Source organism: Penicillium citrinum, assembly GCF_028827155.1.
Source record: "Penicillium citrinum strain IBT 23319 chromosome Unknown utg000009l:1.0-4274883.0:1.0-4276374.0, whole genome shotgun sequence".
Lineage (NCBI taxonomy): Eukaryota > Fungi > Ascomycota > Eurotiomycetes > Eurotiales > Aspergillaceae > Penicillium > Penicillium citrinum.
Genome location: NW_026622694.1, coordinates 3,129,372 through 3,154,873, shown reverse-complemented (window position 1 = coordinate 3,154,873; position 25,502 = coordinate 3,129,372). Strand labels below are relative to the sequence as shown.

Sequence of the window (25,502 nt, the reverse complement as noted above, 5' to 3'; positions counted from 1 at the left end):
CATAAATACATACATAGTATGGACCATGCGAACCATGCTGACTTGTATTATCTTACCAGTGTAGATAGTACATAGTATGTATGTATAGAAGTATTTGTATGAAGAGTGGCTCGGGCCAGACCGTACGCTCGTCCCCTTTCTCCACTGCGAGAAAACTATTTGCAGCGTGTCTCGAATCCACTTTTGAGACAGAAAAGCACTAAGCAGCTCGTGTCTTGGCTTGAATTGCCCTGTTTTTTTTCTTTTATTTTCCTGCCCATAAATTTCTCGTGCCAGGGCTGACTGGGCATTCCAAAGGGGGGGGTGAAGAAATGACATAAATGTGTACATAGTACATATTAAGTGTACAGTGTATTACTTACGGCTCCAAATTTAGGGTGGCACCTTCAAGAGGCGAAAATTAAAAGAAATAAAAATAAATCGACTTGGAGACACAACTTCATCTTGGAGTGACACACGTTCCTTTACGGTTCCTGGTTCTTTCTCGTCCCTGCTTTTTCAACTGAAACTCCTCCTTGATGCTTTCTTAGCCCTCTCCAACTTTTTTTTTTTTTTTTCTTCCCTTCTTTTTTCTTTTCTTTCTTTCCCTTCCTTCAACTTAGTTCTTATAATTCCATTCTCCCCCCTCCCTCTCCATCACCCCGGCCACGCCGGTACCTGGAGGCGACTTGATTGATCCGCCTTCAAGTTTCACTTCCCTGGTCACGCGAGTCCTATTGACAAAAAAAAATAGAATTATGGCCTACAACGCCGTCGCCCAGGCGGATGAAGTTGCTTCTCATTCCGGATCCGACTTATCACGCAGCCCATCGCCCGCTCATGGAACTTTCCAACAACTCCACGATGCCGATCATCTCGATGGAAGTCTGCTGGCGTCAGCTCAAACGTCCGATAAGGCTGGCTTAGATCTGGCTTCCATGATCCGTTCGATGACCTCAACTAGTTACGATGTAGTTGAAGACGATGACTACGATGCCGATCCTTCCCCCGATCAGCGATCCAGCAGCCTCCGCGCCATCCCTCCGCTCAATACAGCTATCGCGCGACATTCCTCCCCCGAGCCCCCCCTTACACAGTGCTTCCAGTGACATTCCTCCTCCTCTCAACCATCCGACCCCGGATCTCCAATCGCTTCAAGGCGCCTATACGGGAAATGTAGAGCGTTTAGAGATGACTGCGGAGCGTTTGAGCTGCAGCTCTACAGATATCGGCAGTGAGATCCGCAAGATGGATCAGGAACAGAAAAGGCGCTCATGCAGCTCCGCCTCAAACTCAATTATTATGCGGAATGGTGCATTCTCCCCGGTGACTGTGGCCTCTGCTCATGGATCGACTTTCTCTACACGCCAGCGTTCTGTTTCCGGCGCATCGCGATTACCTCAGGTCACGGAACCCGATCATGACGAGAATGGTCACTATGCCGACCATCTTCCTACGCCATTGCCGATCCTCCCCGCCCCACAACCCCAGATCTATAGTCACACAAGTGAGGTTTACCACAATCAACATGCTGGAAATAATGGCTCGGAGGAATTCGAACGGCCAGCTTCTGCAGCGTCTGGGGATACTTTCCATCAGGCCCGGACCCTGTTCAATGACTTCGATGGAGTTCATTTCACCCCCTTGGAGCATGCAGCATCCGGACGACAGATCTCGTTAATTCAACCTCCCCTTGCAAGCAAGCCGGAATCGTACAAGGCTCCGCAGGCGGGAGATCAGATGGTCTATTATCCAGCCCCAGTCCCTCGCATGTTAAATCTGCCACCGAAGCTGTCTCGGAGACCGATCATAGATCATGAGAAGCGTCGCACCCAGTTGATGAACTCAATTGCTGCCGAAGACAAATTGGCAGAACAAGAGAGGGCCAGAAACACCCAGAAAGACAAAGGCCAATCATCTGTTCCTCAACAACTCCGCGCAAGCGTCTTCTTCGATCCTCCAAGTGCACCGCTCGATATTCAAGTCAAACAGGACTCTGCTGTTGCGACACTAGACAGTATCCTCGACGCTTCGACATATGCGCCGGTCTCCGCTTTTACTGACCACCCGTTTGCTGGGCATATCGGCTCTCATGTATACGGCAATTCGAAGCGCAAGACACTCGCGAAAATCCCCCCCTGGTGAAAGACCAGAGCGCAATTCGCAATATCTAATGGGGCAACCGCAGAGCAAAGAGAGCGAAGAAGGCCCGGCCTATCTAGGTGATGGAGTGCATCAACATGACGATCATCACAGATCGCAGGATGAGACGTCAGGTAGTGAGACTGAAACGGTCTCGGGCTCTCACGAAAGTGAAGATAACGAGGAAGAATATGAAGAAGAGGATTATGTTGGGCCACCAAACACTTTGCTTGCAGAATTGCAGTTACGGAAGCATGAACTGAAGCAACGGACTCGTACGGCTGTTCCCACGACCTCCCAAGCCCAGGTCATGGGCGCTACTTTGTTGGAAATGGATGAACTGGCCCAAAAGCAGAGTGAGAAGAGACGGCGGCGGCCAGTCACTTTGGCATGGGATGGCCACAATAATGCCGATGACGAGGACGTTCCTTTGGCTATGTTGTACCCAGATAAGACCAACGTTGATGATGAGAATAAACCCGTGGGTCTTATGGCGAAGCGCGAGATGGAAGAAAATGAACCTCTGAGCACACGCCGAGCTCGACTTCGCGGTGAACCAATCCCCGAGAAACGACCTGTTACCGTGTACTCCACCATGGAAATCAAGCCAGAGAAGCCTCAGTCTGAGTCCGAGGAGGACAATGGTAACGAAGCCGAAACGCTTGCCGAGCGTCTTAGACGATTGAAAGGTCAGAACCCTGAAGAAAGTGACTTTACCAGTGGCCTCATGGCCGAGTTCGATACTCGGGCTGGCAATGCCCCTAAGGAGACACCGAAGCCCAGTGACACAGCACCAGAGCAAGAAGAAACTCTCGCTCAACGGCGCAGTCGTTTACAAAGGGAAAATATCAATAAACGCCCCGGTGTTCACTCTCAGAATCTCCACAACCGACGAAGCATGGCTGCTCTCCCTCAATCTCGCCCTGCCTATGTTGCCCGCCAGTCGTCGTACGATGTATTTCCACAGCAGCGCGGTGTTGTACCTCAGCTCGGGCATCGTGCTTCGATGTATTCATTGCCAGTGAATATGGCATCTCAAGGATACCCCATGGCCCAACCGTCTGGCTACGGAATGCCCTACCCATCTGTTTATCCCTACAATAATATGGGCTACCCAAGCACTTGTGGCCCTACTCTACGGCAGCCTCTTGAGCCTGGTCAGCAAGATGTTATCGATCGATGGCGGCAGAGCATTCGTTGAAATCCTCTTCTTCTCCCCCTTTGCTATACCTTTTGTTCTCTTTTTACTCCTCTCCCTCGACGGCTGTCATTACAAATTCCATATCCTGGCTTTCTTTTTCGTTATAGCGTTGACATTCTAGGCGTTTACTCGTTCTCGAAGGATATCCATGTAAAGCAATACGATTTATTTCTTGTGTTTGATCTTAAAGAACTTTCCGCAATATAGTGAGTCATACTAGCTAGCCCTCGCTAGAGCAACATACCCGCAAATGAAAATGGGATTTATCTTCTTCATTCATGATCGATTTTGTAGACGAGAACACTTGGAGGCTCTTTTAGTACCTAAGAGCCTAAATAGATGCAATTTAAACCAAGTGATATTATCAACATATAACTACATAGTTACCACTAATTATTAGCAATTAGCAAATTGTTAAATATAGAAATTGTTCAGACACATGAACAATCTTCAAAAGCATTGTAAGACAGTCAGTATTGAAGCTTCAATTTAGTGTAACCCACCAGCTGCAGGCGATTACGTCGCCTTGTTTGTGGGTTTTCGCAGTTGTTGACTTCATCTTCTTTTACTATGTTTGTCTCCCGGTTTGGCTTGCTTTGACTACACTGGTATCAACTAAATCCTTTTCCCTTAATTTACTTATTACTATATTAATTTTCTGAATCCCTTCTCTTCCCCTTCCCATCTCACAGCAAGCGGCTCTCTGAGGCAGCGCATCGCCCAGTGGCTGCTGCACGCCCCACCGGCGTCTGGAATGTGAGATTGAATGGCCCACCTCCTTTCAACTTCTAATCAGTGGCTGCAGGCAAAAAACCAGAAGAACAATGGAGTCGCATTTTCCGTGAACAGCAACTTCGCTCTCAAAAGGTGCCGTGCGGGTTTAATCACTGGCTACAATGCCCCCGTCCACCGTCTTCTCATACTGGCGCCGAGACCATCGCCGCTCAACTGCGCTGCCCGCATCGTCGCCCGCATCGTCTCCAGGTCTCAAAGGCCCCATAGACAACCCGCTCAATACACCTCCTCAGCTCCCTCAGATCCCGGATACCCCAGTCCTAACTACGCCGTTTGATGAACGACCGTCTCACGATGCTTCGCCCTGGACAGACTCGCCGCTGGAAACCGATGCTTCAAAACCCACCTTCACTTCCTCCGTTGCACCACTAGCCTCCTCCGTTAGCCTCGCTGCCCCTGACCCGTCAGTAGAAAAAGAAGATTTCAAAGAATCGAGCCCAGGTGAACGAGGACCAGAACCCGAATTTCAGAATGCCTTAGCTTCTCAACAGAAGAGTTCACATCCGTCAAGCGGGATCCATAGGTATGAGGGAGATGCCGAGTCGAATTTCAAGCAAACATCGCCCTTCCGACTTTCCTTCGGCGGGAAAGGAATACGGAATCTCCAGACCCCGCCTGCTGGTGATCCCCAGGGGCGTTCTCCGACTGCGGCACCGGGCACAAGCTATTTACGAACAATGGCTCCTCCCGAAGACCTACCGGTCGAAAAACAGCTACCGAGTGATAGAGCATTTGTGCCGCCACGAGATATTAGAACAGAAAACACCTCAGCTCGACGGTCAGCGGAGCGTGAGAATTCTATGGAAAATGCTCATCACAAGTCGAGTAAGGCGATGTTACACTTGCTGAATCCGATGTCTCTACTTGCCCGTCGACGTTCATCTCAGATGGGCAATAATCGCGTTGATGAACAGAAGCACAAATCATCCAACATGGTTCCGGCTATGCCGGATGACTATGACCCCCCGAATCCGTGGAAACATTGTACATGATTTTTCAGCTCCTCGTCCTCGCCGGAATGTATCAGGCACCCCGAGCGGTGGTCCGCCTGATGGATCTGGTCACTCTGCGCAAGAAGCATCTCCATCACAACCCAGGATTCAGAGCCCGGCAAGTCGACTCAGTGATCCAACAAAGAAACATAACGATCATTCCCCAGTTTTCAAAGAACATTTTGAAGACGACCAAAACGTGCTACAGGTAGAGAACAAGGGCTATCTTCAATCAAGCCTTTTGACAGGTTCCTCTCAACCAGGCCATGAAGGTTCATTGCCTCCATTTGCCAGGAAACTACCATCTCGACTGCCTGATCAAACCACAGAAAGCAGTGACCGAAACGCCTCTCCACCAGTCGAACTTCCTGCCGAACTCCCTGCCGAGCTATATGGAGATATCCCTGAATTACCATCGCAGACGGGCCCAGCGCCTGTGGAACCGGATGAAGATATCATTCCAATTGTGCCTCGATCCTCGTCAGCCAGTCTACCTAAACATCTCAAAAGTAATGCATCGCGTTTCAGCTTTGATATGGGAGGTGTAGAGTCTTCGACTCAGGAAAAACTACTCGAAGAAAAGCACAAAGCCAAGGAAGCCGAACGCAAGCTAGAAGATGGGTATTTTGATGATTTCGATGAAGATTTCGATCAGGATATGATGGATGATATCGATGGATTGGAAGAAAGGATTCCTGGTGTCAATGCAGATGCTGACGATGATTACTTTTCTGCTCCCTCAATTGCGGAAATCAAGTCTTGGGTAGCCCCAGGACTATCGCCAGTGGTTGCAAGCCCTATAACTCCCGCGCCGCCCGGAATTTCACGTACTTCTTTCCTAGCGGACAATCATAATGCACCACCTTCTGCTTTGGACGAGGCCGAAGATGTGACAGAGGATATTTCGCGGGCAGTCGATGTGCTTCAAGCGTCTTGTGCTGGTGTCGACACCTCGGTGGCCACTAGTGAGACTTTGGAGAAAGGGAAACAAGTTCTGGATGAAGATGAAGATGACTTGTACTTTGATGACGGCGAGTTTGGAGACCTGACGCTTGATGATCAAGACAAAGGATTCGATGAGTCCATCTTCGATGATGAGACCAGCCATCTCTACGAACGGAAACCAGTTGGTGCGCCAGCTGTACCCCAACCTCAAGATCAAAATCTTGGAAATGATGCTTTAGAGCGGGAGATTCTGCTCGAGGAGAACGCTAGTCATGGTCTCAAACACATGCCTAGTATGGCAAGTGAATATCGGGCACCTTCAATCAAGCGTGGTCCGCTTGGCGATCCCATTCCCAACATGGGACCTGCTCGGGCCCATGGCGGAGTATTGACAGAACAGAATCTGGAGGTTCTACACAATGCCTTGGCTTTCGCAGCAAATGAAGCCACCACGAAGAACCAATTTGAACGCACTTTCAGCACCAGTGATCGATCTCAAACACAAGAAAGTATTTCCCAAGCAACTCACACTGGCGAATCTCAATCCGGCCTAGTGTCCGATGACAGCCATTTAAGTCAAGTTGTTGACATGGCAGCATACGAAGATTCCTACGATGATCAGCTTTTTGAAGATGACGATCCGTACTATGATGATGCTATTGTTGCAGCAGCCAACGCAGAGGCACTCGAAAATGATGACGAAGGATTCTACGGCCAAGAATTTGGCTTTTACGCGCAGGCACATGGGAACTCCGAAATGACAAACGGCGGATATTTCGGTCCGCGAGGTGTCGAAAGCATCTCGCGTAGCTTCAGTAGTCGGGGCAAATTTCAAGAACCTAGCCTCACCCCAATTACTGAACGAAGTGAATGGAGCACGCGCAACTCAGTCATCTCGCTGAAAGCGCACGGCGCTGCTCATTCGAACCCATCACTGGCAAGTCCCGGGCTGGCCCAGCTAGTTGACATGAGTAACCTTGACGATGAGTTGTCGTTAAGTGCTTTGATGAAGCTACGCCGAGGCGCATGGGGTGGAAGCAATGGCAGTCTTCGAAGTAGCGCCGGCAGTCCGCCTCCACATACTCTGCCCTCCTCCAATCGTGCCAGTTTCGCGGAAGCCAGTCCTTCGGATACCCGACCCCCTGTCGAAGAGACCTTTGCAGCATTTGCTAGCTCTCCTCACCCTCACGACGAAAGCCATATCTACACAACTACACCACTGAAGGACGCACATCTGGGCCAATCTGCCGATCTCCCGTTAAGCGGAAATGGCGGCCCGAGTTACGCGGACCATGAGGATGAAGTGCCGACGACCGGACTTCAGCGCCTCAATGTCTTGTAAAACTTCTATTTACCCCTTGGATATAATACACTTGGCTTTGTTTTACTCGTCACCCGACGACGGTGACGCTAATTTGGTCATTCATTCACGATTTTATGACATCTTTGGATTTGGTCTGCTTTTTATATTTTCTCCCCAACTCCGGGCTCTTTCTTTTTTTTTTTCTTCCCTCTTTATCTTCTTGGTTGGCATATAAATCACAATTACCCATAGCACTGTTTGGATGTTGGAACATTTCAAAAATATCTTCGTTCTAAATTTAATAACGTTTTGAGTGACATATCTAGAGGAATGCTTTTTGTGATCCTCGGTGATATTGATTTTTCACCGCGCTTGAGTATAGTTACTATAGCGTCATCGTAATCGAAAGCCGGCCGATTGGGCCGAAATCACCCGCAAGAACACCGAAATGCTTAGCCGGCCGTGGCGAGTGAGTGGCTCGTTCGGGCGAGCCCTGCGCTATATCGGTTACGGGGGAATTGCTAACCACACTCCTTTTCTTTTCAACCACGCGTATTATTTCTAGGTAGTTACTTCATATCAGGAAGTTTTTGCAACCAATACGGAAATGATGGGGCCTAAAATGAGGCTAACAGCAGCATAGATCATTTCATACATTCTTTTATAGTTTCTTTCCACTATTCCGGCGCTCCAGATGCAGGACCAAGTATTGACTGGACGCTGTACAGTAGTATGCGGCATTAAATGTCGTCCACCTAATGCTTACTAGATTGACGGCCAAGAAAGCCCTCGTCAAACGTGCAGAGAACTGAATTTGCTTTACTTTATTAATCTGGTAATCTCTGGATATATATTCGAATGCTATTCCTTGTTTTTACAAAATTTCAAAAAAAAATTCAAAAAAATCATTGAGGGTCAGAAATGGCCATACAAGAATAGTGTGTCGTTTTAACCATAAAAAGAAGTGTGAGTAACAACTCTCCGGTTATGTATCGGGCTGACTCAGCGCACCAGCCACGCTCCGGCCCGGTTTTGTTCTGCTTTGCGCTCAGCTCTTTTCCTTGCTCTCCACTCCCATCCCCAGTTGTTCTTGTCGTTAGCAGTGTTTCTGCTCTCTGATGAGTTCCATTTCTATACAGGTGCTACGGCAATACTAGTCGACACCTGTTTCGCGCGATTTAAACTGTACGATTTTTTCCTGCTTCCTTTCCTCCGTGTTTCGGTTTCGGCACTCTCGGCAGCAAGAGAACAACAACCTGGCAACTTGAATGCTAACCTTGAGAATGCTTGACAGGTTTGGCTCTAGATTGCCTTACTTCGATCCCATTGCAGCTTTAAGACGATTAAAATTTCTACCCTTTCTATACCTTTTACTCACATTCGATTCCATCCTTGACGGAAAAATCCCGACATGTTCAGAAACACTGCCTTGAAGGCCACCAACCTGCGTGGTGTGCCTTGCACCAGTGCTCGGAGGTCCTTTTTCCTGGCTTCCAGCGCTCGCAACGCTTCCAAGAGCTCCCAATTCAACCTTTCCACCCGCCGACCTCTCGCCGTTGTCGAGCGCGCCTTCGATGGCGCTCGGCCTTACGCCTCGTCTGCCGAGGGTCCCTCTGTTGGAGTGGTAAGCAACACCCCCCAAAAAAACCCTGAATCGCTTGAAAACATCATGAAAGCGCGCAATGTTGAGCTTTCTCATACCTGCCCTCGAATACCCGACTAACGTAACGGCACAATCTTGCTCTCCTGCGTAATAGGACCCCAACGATTCTTTCCTCTCGGGCAGCACCGCCAACTACATCGATGAGATGTACCTGGCTTGGAAGCAAGATCCTTCCAGTGTCCACATCTCTTGGCAGACTTACTTCAAGAACATGGAAGATGGCAACATGCCCATCTCCCAGGCCTTCACTCCTCCCCCTACCCTAGTCCCGACCCCGACTGGCGGTGTTCCCCAAGATATGCCCGGAGCTGGCGTTGCCGCTGGTGCCGATGTGACAAATCACTTGAAGGTTCAGCTGTTGGTACGCGCCTACCAAGCTCGTGGTCACCACAAGGCTAAGATTGACCCCCCTTGGTATCCGTGGTGAGGCCGAGGCTTTCGGTTACAGCAAGCCCAAGGAGCTTGAATTGGATCACTATGGCTTCACCGAACGCGACCTGGACCAGGAGTTCGCCCTTGGACCTGGTATCCTACCCCGTTTCCTCACTGAGGAACGCAAGAAGATGACTCTGCGTGAGATCATCGCTGCCTGTGAGAAGATCTACTGTGGCTCCTACGGTGTCGAGTACATCCACATCCCTGACCGCAAGCCTTGCGACTGGATCCGCGACCGTTTCGAGATCCCCGAGCCTTTCCAGTACTCGGTCGATGACAAGCGCCGCATCCTTGACCGTCTCATCTGGAGTTCCAGCTTCGAGTCCTTCCTTGCCACCAAGTTCCCCAACGACAAGCGTTTCGGTCTTGAGGGTTGTGAGACCCTTGTGCCCGGTATGAAGGCACTCATTGACCGTAGTGTTGACTACGGCATCAAGGACATCGTCATTGGTATGCCTCACCGTGGTCGTCTTAATGTTCTGTCCAACGTTGTTCGCAAGCCCAACGAGTCCATCTTCAGCGAGTTCGCCGGCTCCACCGAGCCTTCAGAGGAAGGCTCCGGTGATGTCAAATACCATCTGGGTATGAACTTCGAGCGCCCTACTCCCTCTGGCAAGCGTGTGCAGCTGTCCCTGGTTGCCAACCCCTCCCATCTGGAGGCTGAGGATCCTGTCGTCCTGGGTAAGACCCGTGCCATTCAGCACTACAACAAGGACGAGACCCACTATGACTCTGCTATGGGTGTCCTGCTTCACGGTGATGCTGCTTTCGCCGGCCAGGGTGTTGTCTACGAGACCATGGGCTTCCACTCTCTGCCCGCCTATTCCACAGGTGGTACCATCCACATCGTTGTCAACAACCAAATCGGTTTCACCACTGACCCTCGCTTTGCCCGTTCCACTCCTTACTGCTCGGACATTGCCAAGTCAATTGATGCCCCCGTGTTCCACGTGAACGCTGACGACGTCGAGGCTGTCAACTATGTTTGTCAGGTTGCTGCTGATTGGCGTGCTGAGTTCAAGACCGATGTTGTTATCGACATGGTCTGCTACCGTAAGCAGGGTCACAACGAAACTGACCAGCCCTCGTTCACTCAACCCTTGATGTACAAGCGCATTGCAGCCCAGAAGGCTCAGCTCGACAAGTACGTCGAGAAGTTGATCAACGAGGGTACCTTCACCAAGGAGGACATCGATGAGCACAAGAAGTGGGTCTGGGGCATGCTGAATGACAGCTTCGACCGCAGCAAGGACTACCAGCCCACCGGCAAGGAGTGGCTGACTTCGGCTTGGAACAACTTCAAGACTCCCAAGGAGCTTGCTACCGAAGTTCTGCCTCACCTGCCCACTGCTGTTGGCATCAACTCCCTGAAGCACATTGCTGACAAGGTCTCTGGTGCCCCCGAAGGCTTTACCCTTCACCGCAACCTGAAGCGTATCTTGACCAACCGCAAGAAGACCGTTGACGAGGGTAAGAACATTGACTGGGCTACTGCTGAGGCTCTCGCTTTCGGTTCCCTTGTCGATGAGGGCTACCATGTCCGTATCTCCGGACAAGATGTTGAGCGTGGTACCTTCTCTCAGCGTCACTCCGTTCTTCACGACCAGGAGAATGAGACTACCTATACCCCCCCTGCAGCACATCAGTGAGAACCAAGGCAGCTTCGTCATCTCCAACTCCTCCCTGAGCGAGTTCGGCGCGTAAGTATCGAAACCTTTCATCAAACTTCCATGCGTATGATACTAATCCTGTTCCATAGTCTCGGCTTTGAGTACGGTTACTCTCTGACCTCCCCCGAGGCTCTCGTCATGTGGGAGGCTCAGTTCGGTGACTTTGCCAACAACGCTCAGTGCATCATTGACCAGTTCATTGCTGCTGGTGAATCTAAGTGGCTGCAGCGGTCCGGCCTGGTTGTCTCCCTGCCTCACGGTTATGACGGCCAGGGTCCTGAGCACTCTTCTGGTCGTATGGAGCGTTGGTTGCAGCTTTGCAACGAGGAGCCTCGCGTGTTCCCCGCTGCTGACAAGCTGGACCGCCAGCACCAGGATTGCAACATGCAGATCGCTTACATGACTGAGCCCTCTAACCTGTTCCACATCCTGCGTCGCCAGATCCACCGCCAGTTCCGCAAGCGTATGTGTCTCCCCAACTGACTGATCTTTGAAGTATACTAACGTCTTCCTCAGCCTTGATCATCTTCTTCTCCAAGTCCTTGCTGCGTCACCCTATCGCTCGCTCTGACCTGGAGAGCTTCACTGGTGACTCTCACTTCCAATGGATCATCCCCGATCCCGCTCACGGTACCTCCATCGAGGCCCCTGAGAAGATCGAGCGTGTTATCCTGTGCTCTGGCCAGGTCTACGCTGCCCTCACCAAGCACCGTGATGCCCAGGGTATCCGCAACACCGCCATCACCCGTGTTGAGCAGCTGCACCCCTTCCCCTGGGCTCAGCTGAAGGAGAACCTAGATAGCTACCCCAACGCCAAGGACATTGTCTGGTGCCAGGAAGAGCCTCTGAACGCCGGTGCTTGGTCTTACGCCCAGCCCCGTCTGGAGACCCTCCTGAACTCCACCGAGCACCACAACCGCCGTCACGTCCTGTATGCCGGTCGCTCCCCCAGCGCCTCCGTGGCTACCGGTCTCAAGGCCGTCCACTTGAAGGAGGAACAGGAGTTCCTGGAGGATGCTTTCTCCCTTCACCAGGAGCGCCTCAAGGGCGAGTAAAGTCATCGTTGTAGCCTCCCAGCGATCGAACTCTGATTTACCGGACATTTCCCGGAGCCTTGGCATCTTAATGTTTGATTGGGTTGATTTATCATGTTTTTTGGGTCGCCTGGGAGCTAGCGTCCGGTCCATTTTGTTTCATTTGTAACACCTTTCCTGTTATCTGCATGGATTCTATTGTGTCCTAGTCCCTTGTGTATAAGATCTGTGTTTTGTCGTTGGCTTGTGCTGATAGACAGACTCGTCTATACCTAGACCTATGCTTTTGTAAAATACAAATCTCATTTAGTGTTGCATCGATTCTTTGCATTTCCTACGGAATTTTTTATAGTAGTCAAAGCACATTTTGTTATTAGGTCATGTATGATTTGATCTAGCCTCCTTATCAATTGTGTCGTATAACTATTGTACTATTTGATAAGTCATCATCTAGAAAGGTGCTTTCTTGGTGGATGACTGATATTTGGCAACTTTGGACCGGCACTGGCTCACGCGATGAGGAATCTTTCCAATCCATTGGAAAGATTTGGATCATAACAAAGATATGAACAGCCTGAACTGACTGGAACCTCACATCGGACGAAATGTATAATTGACTTCAAAAGGCGCATTATCTCGAGCATTGGTGGTAGCACATTCCTGTGCGTATCGCATGAATTTATTAATATCGAACTTCTCTGCATAGCCTTCCAACTGCAAACGATGAATAGCATGCCGGATCCAAGTCACTTCATTTGCCTCTGGGTTCTTACTACTCTGTGGCAACGGAAGAGTTTCAAGGATATCCAATATCTGACCATGGCTCACGCTATGAGGAATCTTTCCAATCATAACTTGTCCAAGCAGGCGATGTACTTCTAACGGATCACATTTCGTGATAGCTCGGAACTGCCAGTCTCTAACCGATCTGGATTGGTCAGAATGTGACGACTCTAGGTTCGTTTGGCGGACATCAAAGCAGTAGTTATCGCGACCTTTGGAGGTTCTCTTACGAACAACAATGCTCCAGAGGAAATCATTTTGCTCGAGTTCGGTCTGGTGCTGCCCGTTATCGAAGGTATGGTCTTCGCGAGAGAAGAGAGCCACCATTATTTGTCGTTTATTTGCTTTCTTTGCGACGGTAAAACTTTGGATAGAGCTTGCTCGATGAGCTGGTGCTTTCCAATCTGTCAGCAAAGGTACGGTGCAGCTTTGAGAAGAAAAGTAGTAAGAGCCCTCACTTACATGCAAGCCGTGTGTGAAATAAGTCACGGGATGCAGATCGAAAAGAATGGTTGCGTGGCTGGGGATGAAGTCTACTGGTAATACGTCTGCAAAAAGAAGTAGAGTATATTGAAGATGACGAAGAAGATGAAGCGGAGGAAGAGGCTGAAGATGAGAGAATGAAAGAAGATGCAGGAGAGATCGGAGGAGGCAGGTTAAGAATGATCGTTTGAGAGAAGGGCGGCATGGAAAAGGACTGAGCTGTGTGCGAATATGAGACTCAGTGCACTTCGACGATTTTCTCTGAACTTGAAACTATTCTCAGCTACTCTCACGGATAAAAAATGGGTAGAACCTGCAGACACACTGTGAAATATTCAAAATTAAATGTGAAGGCTTCAGCTCGCTTTATGTCGAGTAGATACGCAGGAGAATAGTTAGGATATTCACTGACTAGTAGAAAGAGACGTTGAATTTAACTCACTTCAGGGTTTGAACGGCTGAAGTGAGTAGCTAGTCATAATTACCAGTACACTGTGTAGTACGCCAGGATGGTTGGATGAAGCTCTGCGGTGCCTAATCGGGCAGTGCTCAGCCTCAACATCTACCAAAGATATTAATAGTTCTTTCACTCTGCTTCTGCCTATCTCGATAATTGACAGCTCATACTGAGCTGCTGATATTGGATATGATGCTCGAAGTATAATTTTAGCCACGGCAGATACGCGAAGCTCTATACGCTACTACTACTTGGCTAGAAGGAGAGCTAGTGGCTTCATAATGAAATAGCAAAGGGGAAGTTTTGAATACTATGCTTCGAGAAAGACCAATTAATTAATAGGATTCAGAAAGTGTCCTGTTATTCATGCTTTGGCTGGGACCTTGGGTTATCGTCTTGCATGACTAGGTTGTGCAATGCAATCCGCATAGTAGCGGGTACTTTGGCCACAGACCTTGCTTTGCGGTGGATTACTGAGCACGTGTCTATGTTATCAATCTCATGCGCTTGTCTCCCATCGCTCATGAGCAGTTTTGCCATGCTATACGACTGATCATTCTTCCATATGTCCACTGAGGATATCCTTTGAAGAATGATTGATGTCTTGCGGATTCTTCCTGCATTTGGTAGCATGCAGAAGCGCCAAAGATGGTACGATACAGTATAGTATAACTGTCTGTTAACCCACTACGAGCTTGGATATGTTTCCAATAGCTCGATATGCTCCGAGCTTTGGATAGTCTTCATATATGATGTTATGATGTTGTTTTTTTCTATATTTCAACAGACTAAGCCTAATCCGCCGGTACCTGAAATGACGTCATATACCACCACCAGTTTCTGCCTTATGTATGCCTTAATACCAAGGCGCCAATTCACCTGATCCGCCGAGTTGCTCTTCTCCGCACGCAAACTTCCCACTGGCTGATCTTCCATTCTCATCACACTGCTGCTTTTGAGAAGGCTCACTCCAAGTCCATCGGTGTCCCCTATAGAGCATTGTCATTGGTCTCGCGTACTCGTTGTCTCTACTCCAACCCACGGGCTAGGCGCGCCTCGCAAGCTTTTCCAGAGGTGCAACTCACGGCCTGACCTCGCCCTTCACCATGTCTGCTGTCTCCTCGTCAGCCCTCAATCCCCAGGGCGTAGGCCTGCGACAATCGTCTCGCCAAACGCGAACGAATCCTTCGCGGACCTCCAAAACTGTCGGACAATCCTCTTTCGGCTTTGGCAGAAGATCCCATGCCGACAGTCCTGCAACGCCCCCTGTACCTCACGGCTTTTATCCTGCTCTAACTCACTTTACTGATGCAATTACTGCACTCCCACGCGAGTTCCGTCGACATAATTCTTTATTGAAAGAAGTAGACGCCAAGGCGTGGGCTCTCGAGGAAAATTTACTACAATTGTTAAAGTATTCTTCAGAGTCACAGCCAGTTCCTCATCCTCCAATCCCGACTCCGATTGTTGCGGGCGTGGCTCGCGAGGATTTCTTGCCAAAGGTTTGTTGATCAGAATTCAAACTTTCCTCGGCCATGGCATCTATGCTAACAACTTTGTACTACCTCAGGATCTCTCTCAGCCTCCCGAGACGCCCGAGAGCCAGAGCCGCAGACTTCTCTTTGACCGCGTACGGCAGAACCTATCCGATCTTATGATGACGGCCGACGAAAAGAACCACGTCATTTCGAATGCGAATGAAGAATTGGACCGCCAGGTTGTACGGCTGGATAGCGTATTCCCATACATCGCGGGGGAAATCAGCGAGGAAGCTCGTCTTGGCAGTATGACCCACTGGGCATACTCCAACAAGAGTACTGCGAAAGCAGCGACAAATGAGCGACCCCGCCGAGAAGTGACTTCTCAACGACAGGAGATTCCGTATACGATCCATGAGACTGAAATTTCCAACCGCAGTGAAGCTCGGCGAGAAGCTGTCCAGGCGCGGAAGCAACGCCGTGCACATGCTGATGCGGATTATGAAGAGCCCCGTGGTGCTCGCAAGACTAACACTGGTAAATCCCGCGGGGACAATGCGACAGGGGATCAGACGACTAAACGCCGGAAGGTAGAGCGGCCTTCTGGTGTTGAAACAAGCACGCCCATGGATCGCTCTGCTAGCGGCGCGGGCAGTCAGCGAGCATCCGCTAAGGATGGCACGGAGAAGAAGCGAGCGCGTGCCCCAAATTCAAATTCCGCAGCAGCGCGCAAGAAGTAAGACCCCAACCGATTCCGCTCGTTTGCACAAGAAACTAATCGATTTTCTCTATTAGGCCCAATGCCACTTCCAATGCCGGATCACCCGTGCTTGCTCCCTCGCCTCTTATCGGAACATTCAATGCCCCGCGTGGAGCTGCAAGCCCTGGTCCCAACACCAGTCGGCCACAGTCTTCACGAGCTCAACAGAATTCCGGGCCGGCAAGCAATGCTCGCCAACGCCCGTCTTCCTCGACTTCCAACCGCATCGGTCAAGCAAATGCTTCCAAGCAGACCGAGGTCAAATCCGCGCCCCGCGATGCACCATCCATTAAGAATGAAATAGGGAATGGGGATTCCAATCGTGATTATAATGGTGAAGCTGGTGTACGAATAGTCACTGCCGGAGTCAGGCGCGATGAGGTGGACGGAAGACAGGCCGACTCCACTGAAGCCGAGACCTCCAAAGGACGAAAATCCAAGACTACCACACCAGTTTCTACCTTGGCAGAAGTCACTCAACCTCGTTCACGACCGACCCGCAATACAGACGCAGCACCTAAGCGAAATACTAAGAAACCTGCTCCAGCGCCAGCACCTATCATTCCCTCTGATGAGGAATCTCTTCACGAAGGCGATGATGAGGATGAAGAGGGCGAGCCTCGATACTGCTACTGCAACGAAATCAGTTTCGGTGAAATGGTGGCCTGCGATAATGATGCTTGCCCGCGCGAATGGTTCCATTTGTCATGTGTTGGAATGACGAAACCGCCTGGCAAAAATGGTAAGTTTGAATCCATGTATTTCGGTATTTTACGAGGGTATTTGAATTTGAAGCTAACATTGACTTAGTGAAATGGTATTGTGACGAATGTAAGAGCAGCATGCGGTCGACTCGTGGGCGATAATGTCGTTTTAGGATAAATATAGACTAGCATTTGCATAACCAGGTGGCTATATAACTTGTTCATGAGCTCCGCATACCACTAGCAATTGTAGTATCATAAATCCAGATATACTGATTGGGCTGGACTGTTGTCCGAGAGCTCTTAACTGCTTGATCTTACAAGGCATACTACTTGTTGCTTCGATGAAGGACTTGAAAGGCACTATACGTGCACTTATGAATTGATAAACAGGTGTTTATCAATTGCACCGACCCGGGCATTGTCTTTCTGGTAAGTAGAACCAGAGTTTCGGCTCTAGAAATGACATTCCAAGATTGTATATGAGGATTGGTCACTTGGGATCTTAGAAAGAGAGCAAGATCATATTCCAATTGAAAGGGAAACCAATTTTATATGATAAAATCAGAACCAATGACAAGATACAACATGAATTAAATGGTCATTTTCAAGCTTCACCAAGCACCTCTCAATCTCTCCACAAGCCCATCACCACCATCCCTTCCATTTCTCCGTCTCTGACCCTGTCCCTGTCCCGCACCCTCCAACCCAGAAGCCTCCGCTTCACCTTCCAACCGCCTCCTCATATCCTCAAACCGTTCTCTCTCGCCTTCACTCGCGGCACTTACGGTCCCGCCTCTCCGCTCCCGCTCACCAACCAGCCACGCAGGAATTCGGAAACCATTGCTGGCTGGTGAGAGGCCTGGAAGGAGTTCTGCGCGCCAGGCTGTACCGACGATCCAGCCTGTTATAGCTGGGAGGAGGGAGGAGGGAAATTGTGAGAGAGCGAGTTGGGCGGCGACGAGGTAAGTTGTTGATTTGTCGGAGAGGAGAAAACTTAGACTTGGTGGAGGTGGTTTTGGATTTGAGGGCGCGGCCCCGCTAGCGGCGTTGCTATCGCTATTGCTATTGCTTTGGGTGTTGTTTGGGGTTGTAGTGTTAGATGAAGTTGTTGTGCCGATACGGTAGCGGAATATAGGTGGGATTGTGGCGTGGTATTGGGCCAGAAGAGCGAAAACCACGGCTGTAGGCCCGGAGGGGAGGTAGTTGAGGTTATTTAGGGAGAGGGGTCGTACGACGAGGGCGAGGAGGAGGGGTGGTAGGATAGTCGTGTAAGGGAGGGTTGTGAGGAGGAAGGTCTATGGATATCGGTTAGTTTTCAAGTAATATACCACAGGAAATAAAAGTATAGATGTTGACGTACGGCCATTTTTCGCTTACCCCATGCTCGCTCGACGACGCGAAGATGATACACCAACATAGCAGTGAAGAGTGCCTCAGTGGAGTTGGCGAAGCCGGCTACTTGCCAGACAAGAGTGCGCCAGAACTGTGCATAAGGCCATATGTGTGGAGAGATATAGATTGAGGCTAGATGCTTTATATCGAAGATTGAAAGTGCGATTGAAGATGCGATTATGTAGATGATGAGAGATTTCGTGAGCGGGGTGTTGGTCAGGCCGGATGTCAGCATTTTGGATGGTAGAGGCTGTGGCCCGGAGTTCGTATCTATGATCCTATCTGGAATGAATGGATCATTCGGGGCGGCTGAAAGTTGTGCGAGAAGACGCTGAAAGAAGGCGTAGTTGAAGTGGGTGGAGGACGTGAAGTTGCCAGTGGCCAGCTTGGCAGCTCGGAAGTCTGGGGAACCTCGGCATGCCGAGCCGATCTACATTTGTTTATGAGCGCAAAGCAAATGAAATGAAATATACAATCGAAACATAGAAAGGGATATAACAATGAAATAAAAATAGATAACGCATGATATTCGATGTATTATACAATTCTTTCGAACCTCGAAACGCCTGAATGTATCTCCTTTTGTGCTGCAAGATCATCTCATCTACACAGCTAACGAGGCTGCTTCTTTTGACTCCTCTGCAAGGGCTGTCCGGTATCGGTTTAATGCCAGCTCCAGTGCATGTAATGTAGGCCCAAGCAGTTGGTTGACAACCTTCTGGCCTCCTTCAATGCCTTCCAGATTTATCCGTAGTCGACGACCAGATTTTTCATACACCTCGCGGGCATGCTTCTTGATGCGATCAACCTCGAGCTGTCGTTCCGCCTCAGCGTCATTTGCCACAGCCGCGATGCGATCTTTTGCCCGCTGCAATGACTCAGATAGAGAAGTCACTTCACCAGCACGCTCCGGATTGCCTGAAAGGAAGGCCTGCCAGAATTGATTCAAGAATTCCGTGGATGTCGCATGGGTCAACGTCAACCGGTCATAGAGCGCTGGCGTCAGTCCATGGGTATCAGATGTCGATGCTTCACTCATTTGGGTGCGTCGTTCACGTATCGCACCCAGAATCTGGGCAAATGCGTCGTGAAGAGCTACTGAGGACCCAGCTGGTCGACGGCTTGCCGGTGCATCCTCCATTTCCTCGTCCTCGTCATCTCCGGGATCCACAAGTTTTTGCAGCTGTGTTGTACCACCTTGGTGGAGGCTGTGCGCAATATCTGTGCGAATAGTATTCAGAATTTTATTAGGATCCTGCTGCTGAAGAGCCCGTTTCTGGTCGTCCTCTTGTGTATGGGAGAAGAAGCGATTCTGATCACTGATGTTGAGTGTAATACGAGATTGCTCCTCGTCTCCACGAAGATCGCGAAGTTGCATTTTCTTCCAGGCTTCTTCGTTCATGCCAATTGGAGCACTCAAATCGCCATCGGCTGGTGCAACATTGGCCATGATTTTTTCACTTAGGCTATTGAGTGTCCGGATAATGGGTACCTTGTCCACACCAGAAGGTCTCATGTCTAGATCTGGTCGGTTTCCACGGCGCTGGCTGTGGTGGCTTTCATTACCAGCCATATCCAAGAAGTGCGGCACGTTGGCCTCGCGGTCCTTATCCGCTACATCATCTCGTAGGTATTTGTCAAGTACTGCATCTGTAGCATCTGCATCGGAGATTCGTTCGCCGCGTAGCTTTTTAAACAGCCGACTTTGAAAGAAACGCGACCAGAACTGTTGTTCGCTGAGCTTCGGTACATTCTCGTCGTAGACTCGCTTGACAAGCGGGTGTTGTGTAAAGATGAGCTGAATCTGCTCTTTACTGATATTGAGTCGGGTCACGTTTTCCTCCACGCGTGGCTTTAATGATGAGAGGACATTGTATGACCCTCTAGTCTGCGCTCGCTCAATGGCATGAGCTCGAAGAAGGTGCAACCGAGTCGACCAGAACTGTGACATGAACTGTGCCGAGCTCAAAGTTTCCGGTTTAGCGTGCAAAGAGTCCATGAACATGCGTTGCAGGGTTGGGTCTGCTTTCAATAGAGACTGCTGCAATTCCACGTCTGCCTTCAGTCGATTATCGTCGTCCCAAGGGTTTTTGGCTGATCCTGCTGATGAAACTGCATTCGCAATCGCCATAGCCGCTGACATACCTCCACCGCTAGCTCCTGGCGTCGGCGTTTGGGAGGGGGTGCCCGGTTTTGCCGCATTCACTCGAGCACTAAGGGTATCCTTTATGGCATCAGCCTGCGGCCGGGCATCTGGCCCGGCCGTGAAGAGAAAGACATATGCTTCAGCGGTACTATTCGGAGGAGCGTTGGCGGCCAAAACAAATATTTTTAGCATGACTTTCGGGTTTGAAGCGGGCGTCTGTTGCAAGTCTAGTTACTCTAGTCAGTCATATCCGTGAGATTGCGCGAGGGAGATGAAAGGACGAATGCGTACTCGTAATGGTATTCACTGGAATTGAAATAGCTGAAGCACCAGCTGCCGCTGGCGTCCAGGTGAGCGTTTGCTCATCTGCGGTCAGCGTCAAGATACCATCTTTCTTTTTTGTAAGATGCTGCTCCGCTGGGAGGTGCCATCGTCGAGTATCTCGACAGCTTCCACTGTCCTGATCTGTAACAGCGAAACCACCCATCGGGATAAGTCAGTCCCTTGGGGTGAAGCTGAGGAGAAGAAGGACCGAGGCCTTCGACGCGCAGAGACAGCGGGTGGAATGAAAGCAACTGGTCAAATGAAGAGCCGCAGCTCTTCTTTTGAGAGTCACGTGACTTATCACATAGTGAACTCATAGTAATCCTCTAATGATACAGATTATGTAGACCTTTGTTTTATGGTCAATTCATACTAGCAAATCATAAAATATCCAATCCTAATTACGTGTACCTGAGTGCTCACTATGAAATATTTACTGTGTAAGAAAATACTTACGATGATTGTGCATTTGAAGTATGAGGAGAGTGATATGGGTACGCCTTTCAACACTAAACGCCATGAAAGAAAATAACAAAAAAATCAAATCAAATCAAATCAAATCAAATCAATAGAACAGAGCGCTGAGGAGATCCTGAATGCTATGCAAATTTTGAAAAACGCGATTGAGAGCACGAACCCGAAGCAAGAAGCCGTAATGCCGAAATTCGTAAGCCATGTTGCGCGCCGCCATGCATAGACCGGATATCATCATTCATAATCATCAAACAAAGAGCCCACCTGGTTTGAAATCAGGTACAAACAAATACATGTTAGAAGTAAGCAGAAAAGAAAAGAAGGGAAAAAAAAACCAGGGTATTGACACCACGCCATCGATAAGAGACCAAGGAAAAAATGCGAATGGCGGTGGAAATGCTTTTCGGCAGAACGACTGGAAAATTCCAACCAGAATCATTTCTTGAACATGTAATGTCCGTATATTCCGCCAACATCACCAGTGACCATGGGGATTTTGCGCATGCCCCACCAACGGGCTCCCATCTTCCAGGAGCGAGAGCCATCGTCCAAGGGCTCATTCGGCAACGAGGCGGGATCTCTGACATACCAACCACGGCGACCCAAGTCACGAACGGTCCAGCCCACAGACACACGTTGGGTCTTGGTACGCTCGCGAAGCGGCGTGATAATCTTGTCAGAGAATTCGATTACCTGCAGAGGGTAGCTCTGCTCGGAGAGAAGAAGACATGAACTAGTGTTAAAGATCGCGCCAATGGTCATCTGTGGCACCTTGGCAAGGTCAAGATAGCAAAGAGTGCTAGGACCATTACCATCGTCCTTGGCAAAGAACGAATTTACATCCTTGACCGAAAGGTCGGCTGAACTAAGCCCAAGCTCTTCCAGATGCTTGGTCAGAGGGACGAGGAGCGGCACGTGCTCGGAGGTGATTTTAGCGCCACCCAAGTTCATAGAACGAAGTGTCGAGGGGAGTTTAGGTAGAAGTGCCGAAATATCCTCTTCTTCCAATAGACGAAATCGTGTTGGGTCGTTGAGAAGGTTTAAGTAGACGAGCGATTCACTGACGGCCGGATGGGTAGTCAGGAACTCGATCAAAGCGGAGCTGCGGAGGCGGGTGCATCGGGACAAACCCAGATGGGTGATGCGCGCAGTCTCTGGGATGGCAGCAAGAGCAGAGTCGTTGACCTGGGTGTGGGTCAAATCGAGGTGCGTCAGATTGATCATCCGTGTGAGTAATTGGTCGAACATAGGCGCTGGAATGGTACTACATTCGTGGAGCGAGAGACGCTTCATACTAGGCAGACTCATGGGCAGAGGAGGGCCTGCAGACAGGGCCTCAGTGAAGACCTGGGAGAAGGCCTGGGTAGAGCAGCCACAGAAGTCCACAGCACGCAAATTCGGCAATTCCATGAACAACTTTCGAATAACTTCAACGCTGAGATCGCCCTCCAAATGTTCCTGCAAGAGACATTCCTTCAAGTTTGGCAAAAGCTCTAAGCACTTCAAAAGTGTCCGCGAGGTCAGGTTTTGAATCTCAGCGTTCATCTGCTTCGTACGGCCCAGTCCAACAGAGGTAAAGTGAGAAAAGTCCAGGCGGCGCACCAATGTTCCCAAAGCCGGGTACTGGGACATATGGTTGAGGGCCTTGGAAAAGATGATAGAGTGGGGGAAAGTCATGTTACGGTAAAGAACGCCCAATGTAGCCGCATGTAAGGTATGAGAGGTCAAAAGACATGAGATCAGGTCGACATTACGAGGCGTATAACCATTGGGTGGTAGATCCAGGGCCAGGTTCGAGATAATTTGATCTGATAATCATTCGTTAGGCCACATTTGTCTTCAATTTCCAGGTATATGGGATTCATACCAAGAACCTCAGGCGGCAGCTTCTCAAGAGCGGATGTACCGGGAGGCGTCCGAGGCTGCTCTACCACGACGGGTTCGGCCTTGGGAGGCTTCAATTCCCTCCCGGACTCGGTCTCCTCCCATGCCCAACCTTTTGCTTGCTTATTGCCGATATTGCGCAAATCTCCATAGCTACGGCTCAGACTCTTACCACCCAGACGAATTTGCTTCCAACCTAGAAATCCACCACACGGGCAACAAAAATCGGGACTCTGCTGCATTTCCCGTTGCTCCGACTTTACAGGCTCCTTGGGCGAAGGAGGATGATGGGTGTCCACAAATGATTGCGCAATACCTGCAGCGATGAGCATACATACAATGGTTTTCATCATATTTGGAAAAGAAGGTAACATACCGTCGTCGGTATCTTCTTTGACAGAGCCGAATGACGGGCGGCGGCGACTGCTAGACCTCGACCCGTCTGGAGTGTCACACGAAGACGGCGAAGAGTCGCGCGAATGAAAATGATCACCGCAGGGAATATTAAATCGAGGGGGCGTCGGTTTGGTGTGCGAAGGGGAGAAGTGGTTAGAGAGGCCATAGTGAAAGCGGGCCCTCTATAAAGGGCCCTACGCACGCGGCTCGGTGGTACCTTGGGAAAATAAAGTGGAACAGAAAAAGAAAATGTGCAAAACTAAACGAGTCTAAAAGAAGCTTCCCCGGATTCCTAGCGAAACGAGGTAGTCGGTCAATGGAAAGAAAGGGGAGATTAGGGCTTTGAGAGGGAATAAAAGAGAAAAAAAAAAGACACGAGAGGGGCGGCGGGGAAGAAAAAGTTGAAGCTGTTAGTCACGGAAAAGTGCGAGCCGGCGTTGCACGGTAGGTGGGTAAGAAGTGTGTCCACTCTATGGTGCCACTAGAAGAGGAACGAGTAATGAGAAAGGTAATTAGAATTCCAAGAATACGGGAAGAGAGGAGTCGAGGATGAAAAGAAAGGAGGAGAAGGAGGTAGTACTTCGGTAGGAGAAGTAAGTGGTAGGAGTAAGTCATGACCAACGCCCGTTTTTGCTGGTTTAGAGGCGAAGTGGCGGATGGAGTGCAGCCCATTCGGCCAGCGGCGGTTCACTAAAAGCAAGCTACCCCTGCAGAGCCGATTTGCCTTTTTTTTTTTTTTTTTTTTTTTTACTATGTAGGTATTTTTTAGATTCAGGATTTTTATTTTTTATTTTTTTTCCCCCTCGAGTATAGATTCTATTTTGATGTCTGCAAACAATAATTGAAAGCGGAAACCAGCATCATCCGACGATGCCACATATACAAACATTATTCCTCTGTCTAATAATCAGAAGGCAAATAATGAATTGATTTTGTGTCCCAAGGATCTTTGGGAATCACCTGCCCCCAATTCTTTATTCAGAACGGATCTGGTTGCGGTGGAGAGCAATCTATGACATAAAGGAAAATCCCTTCTTGGGTTAGCCTCCCGTTGGCGCCTCCAGTACACTGGGAAATCATCCGTCAAGACCAGTGCGCTTGTCAGCGGGTCTTCTACTGAATCAAATAACTACTGTACATAGTACGTAGCTGGTGGCTTGAAGCTGTGGGCAAAGGTATATTAGTGCTCCATTAATTTGAGACTCTCAAAGGGAGAAGGGGGTTAGAAGTACAGAAGATTGCATCGGAGATACTCCAACAAGGACAAAAGAAAAAAAAAAAAGCAAAATGTACCCCAGACTCACTCCATCGGCCACGTTTGAGTTCTTGTTAGGTAAAACCTAGCCCCATCCAGCACTTTGATTGGCTGGAATTGGAGATCATGTGGGGTTGAAGAATTGCCATTACCAAATGGATATCACCTGATCTGCTCTATACAAAAGACCAGTAGGGAAACCCTCCGACAATGTTTTGACCATTCAAATAAGCAGAAACCATGAATATGTACATAGTACTGTACACACCACCGCAGACACTATTGAGTAAACATGGACATTAACTTTGATGGATCCCTTCATCCCGATAAGTCAATTGCTAAAGCTAAGTCAATGGTCTGAATACACCCGCCCCTGCCTAGCCTGACCCTGCATTCCTTCAGTCTTGGGTGTCAGCTTAGGAACGAGCTGGTCCTACTACCGAGAAACAATCTAGTATGTAACTTCATATGACTGATGGGAGACAGATGGGATGTTGTTACAGTATCCTGGCTCGGGTCGACGTATTTACTACGCAGACATATGTACATAACTCAGGTCTCTCGCAATGCTGACTAGCACCGCATCTTCGGTCCACTGTGCAACCGATGCAACAACATTGGCAAAGGCTTAGTTCCGGGGCTATCGGGGTCATCGGGGATACCATTGGTACCAATTTGGAGGTACAAGAGCTCACCCCGGTCAGCGAGTTGATCAATATGCTAGATGACGTTACGCGACATTGCTTGCTGGCTTTGCAAAATCCCAACCCGCACGCCAGCACATCGTATCCCAACAATATCAAA

General features: G+C 49.5%; 9 protein-coding genes across 9 annotated transcripts; 5 read left to right on the top strand and 4 right to left on the bottom strand.

The window, feature by feature from the left end:
- Nucleotides 1-737: 737 nt before the first annotated feature.
- N7469_010654 (uncharacterized protein) lies at nt 738-1,088 on the top strand (the record flags this gene model as incomplete). Its single annotated transcript, XM_056649559.1, has 1 exon — nt 738-1,088. One exon carries the CDS (start codon nt 738-740, stop codon nt 1,086-1,088), a length of 351 nt encoding a protein of 116 aa, XP_056496690.1.
- An 82-nt stretch (nt 1,089-1,170) lies between these two features.
- On the top strand, nt 1,171-3,322 carry N7469_010653 (uncharacterized protein; the record flags this gene model as incomplete). The annotated part of the gene is made up of 2 exons (XM_056649558.1): nt 1,171-2,073; nt 2,168-3,322. The coding sequence occupies 2 exons, from the start codon at nt 1,171-1,173 to the stop codon at nt 3,320-3,322; spliced, it is 2,058 nt and encodes a 685-aa protein (XP_056496689.1).
- An 896-nt stretch (nt 3,323-4,218) lies between these two features.
- N7469_010652 (uncharacterized protein) lies at nt 4,219-7,396 on the top strand (the record flags this gene model as incomplete). Its single annotated transcript, XM_056649557.1, is given in 2 exon segments — nt 4,219-5,101; nt 5,118-7,396. The coding sequence occupies 2 exon segments, from the start codon at nt 4,219-4,221 to the stop codon at nt 7,394-7,396; spliced, it is 3,162 nt and encodes a 1,053-aa protein (XP_056496688.1).
- Nucleotides 7,397-8,730: 1,334 nt separating this feature from the next.
- kgd1 (alpha-ketoglutarate dehydrogenase KGD1) lies at nt 8,731-12,180 on the top strand (the record flags this gene model as incomplete). Its single annotated transcript, XM_056649556.1, is given in 7 exon segments — nt 8,731-8,981; nt 9,115-9,381; nt 9,398-10,993; nt 11,013-11,047; nt 11,102-11,155; nt 11,215-11,588; nt 11,642-12,180. The coding sequence occupies 7 exon segments, from the start codon at nt 8,769-8,771 to the stop codon at nt 12,178-12,180; spliced, it is 3,078 nt and encodes a 1,025-aa protein (XP_056496687.1). The 5' UTR covers nt 8,731-8,768.
- Nucleotides 12,181-12,750: 570 nt separating this feature from the next.
- Nucleotides 12,751-13,269, bottom strand: N7469_010650 (uncharacterized protein; the record flags this gene model as incomplete). Its single annotated transcript, XM_056649555.1, has 1 exon — nt 12,751-13,269. The coding sequence occupies one exon, from the start codon at nt 13,267-13,269 to the stop codon at nt 12,751-12,753; it is 519 nt and encodes a 172-aa protein (XP_056496686.1).
- A 1,719-nt stretch (nt 13,270-14,988) lies between these two features.
- On the top strand, nt 14,989-16,986 carry N7469_010649 (putative PHD finger domain protein (Ing1); the record flags this gene model as incomplete). The annotated part of the gene is made up of 4 exons (XM_056649554.1): nt 14,989-15,384; nt 15,453-16,096; nt 16,156-16,862; nt 16,931-16,986. The coding sequence occupies 4 exons, from the start codon at nt 14,989-14,991 to the stop codon at nt 16,984-16,986; spliced, it is 1,803 nt and encodes a 600-aa protein (XP_056496685.1).
- Nucleotides 16,987-17,438: 452 nt separating this feature from the next.
- Nucleotides 17,439-18,454, bottom strand: dscB (the record flags this gene model as incomplete). The annotated part of the gene is made up of 2 exons (XM_056649553.1): nt 17,439-18,122; nt 18,188-18,454. 2 exons carry the CDS (start codon nt 18,452-18,454, stop codon nt 17,439-17,441), a joined length of 951 nt encoding a protein of 316 aa, XP_056496684.1.
- Nucleotides 18,455-18,823: 369 nt separating this feature from the next.
- On the bottom strand, nt 18,824-20,852 carry N7469_010647 (TFIIH subunit TFB1 family protein; the record flags this gene model as incomplete). Its single annotated transcript, XM_056649552.1, has 2 exons — nt 18,824-20,592; nt 20,657-20,852. 2 exons carry the CDS (start codon nt 20,850-20,852, stop codon nt 18,824-18,826), a joined length of 1,965 nt encoding a protein of 654 aa, XP_056496683.1.
- A 746-nt stretch (nt 20,853-21,598) lies between these two features.
- Nucleotides 21,599-23,625, bottom strand: N7469_010646 (Leucine Rich Repeat domain protein; the record flags this gene model as incomplete). The annotated part of the gene is made up of 2 exons (XM_056649551.1): nt 21,599-22,971; nt 23,031-23,625. Coding segments are annotated over 2 exons (1,968 nt in total), but the record flags the coding sequence as incomplete, so codon positions are not given.
- Between the last annotated feature and the right edge of the window lie 1,877 nt (nt 23,626-25,502).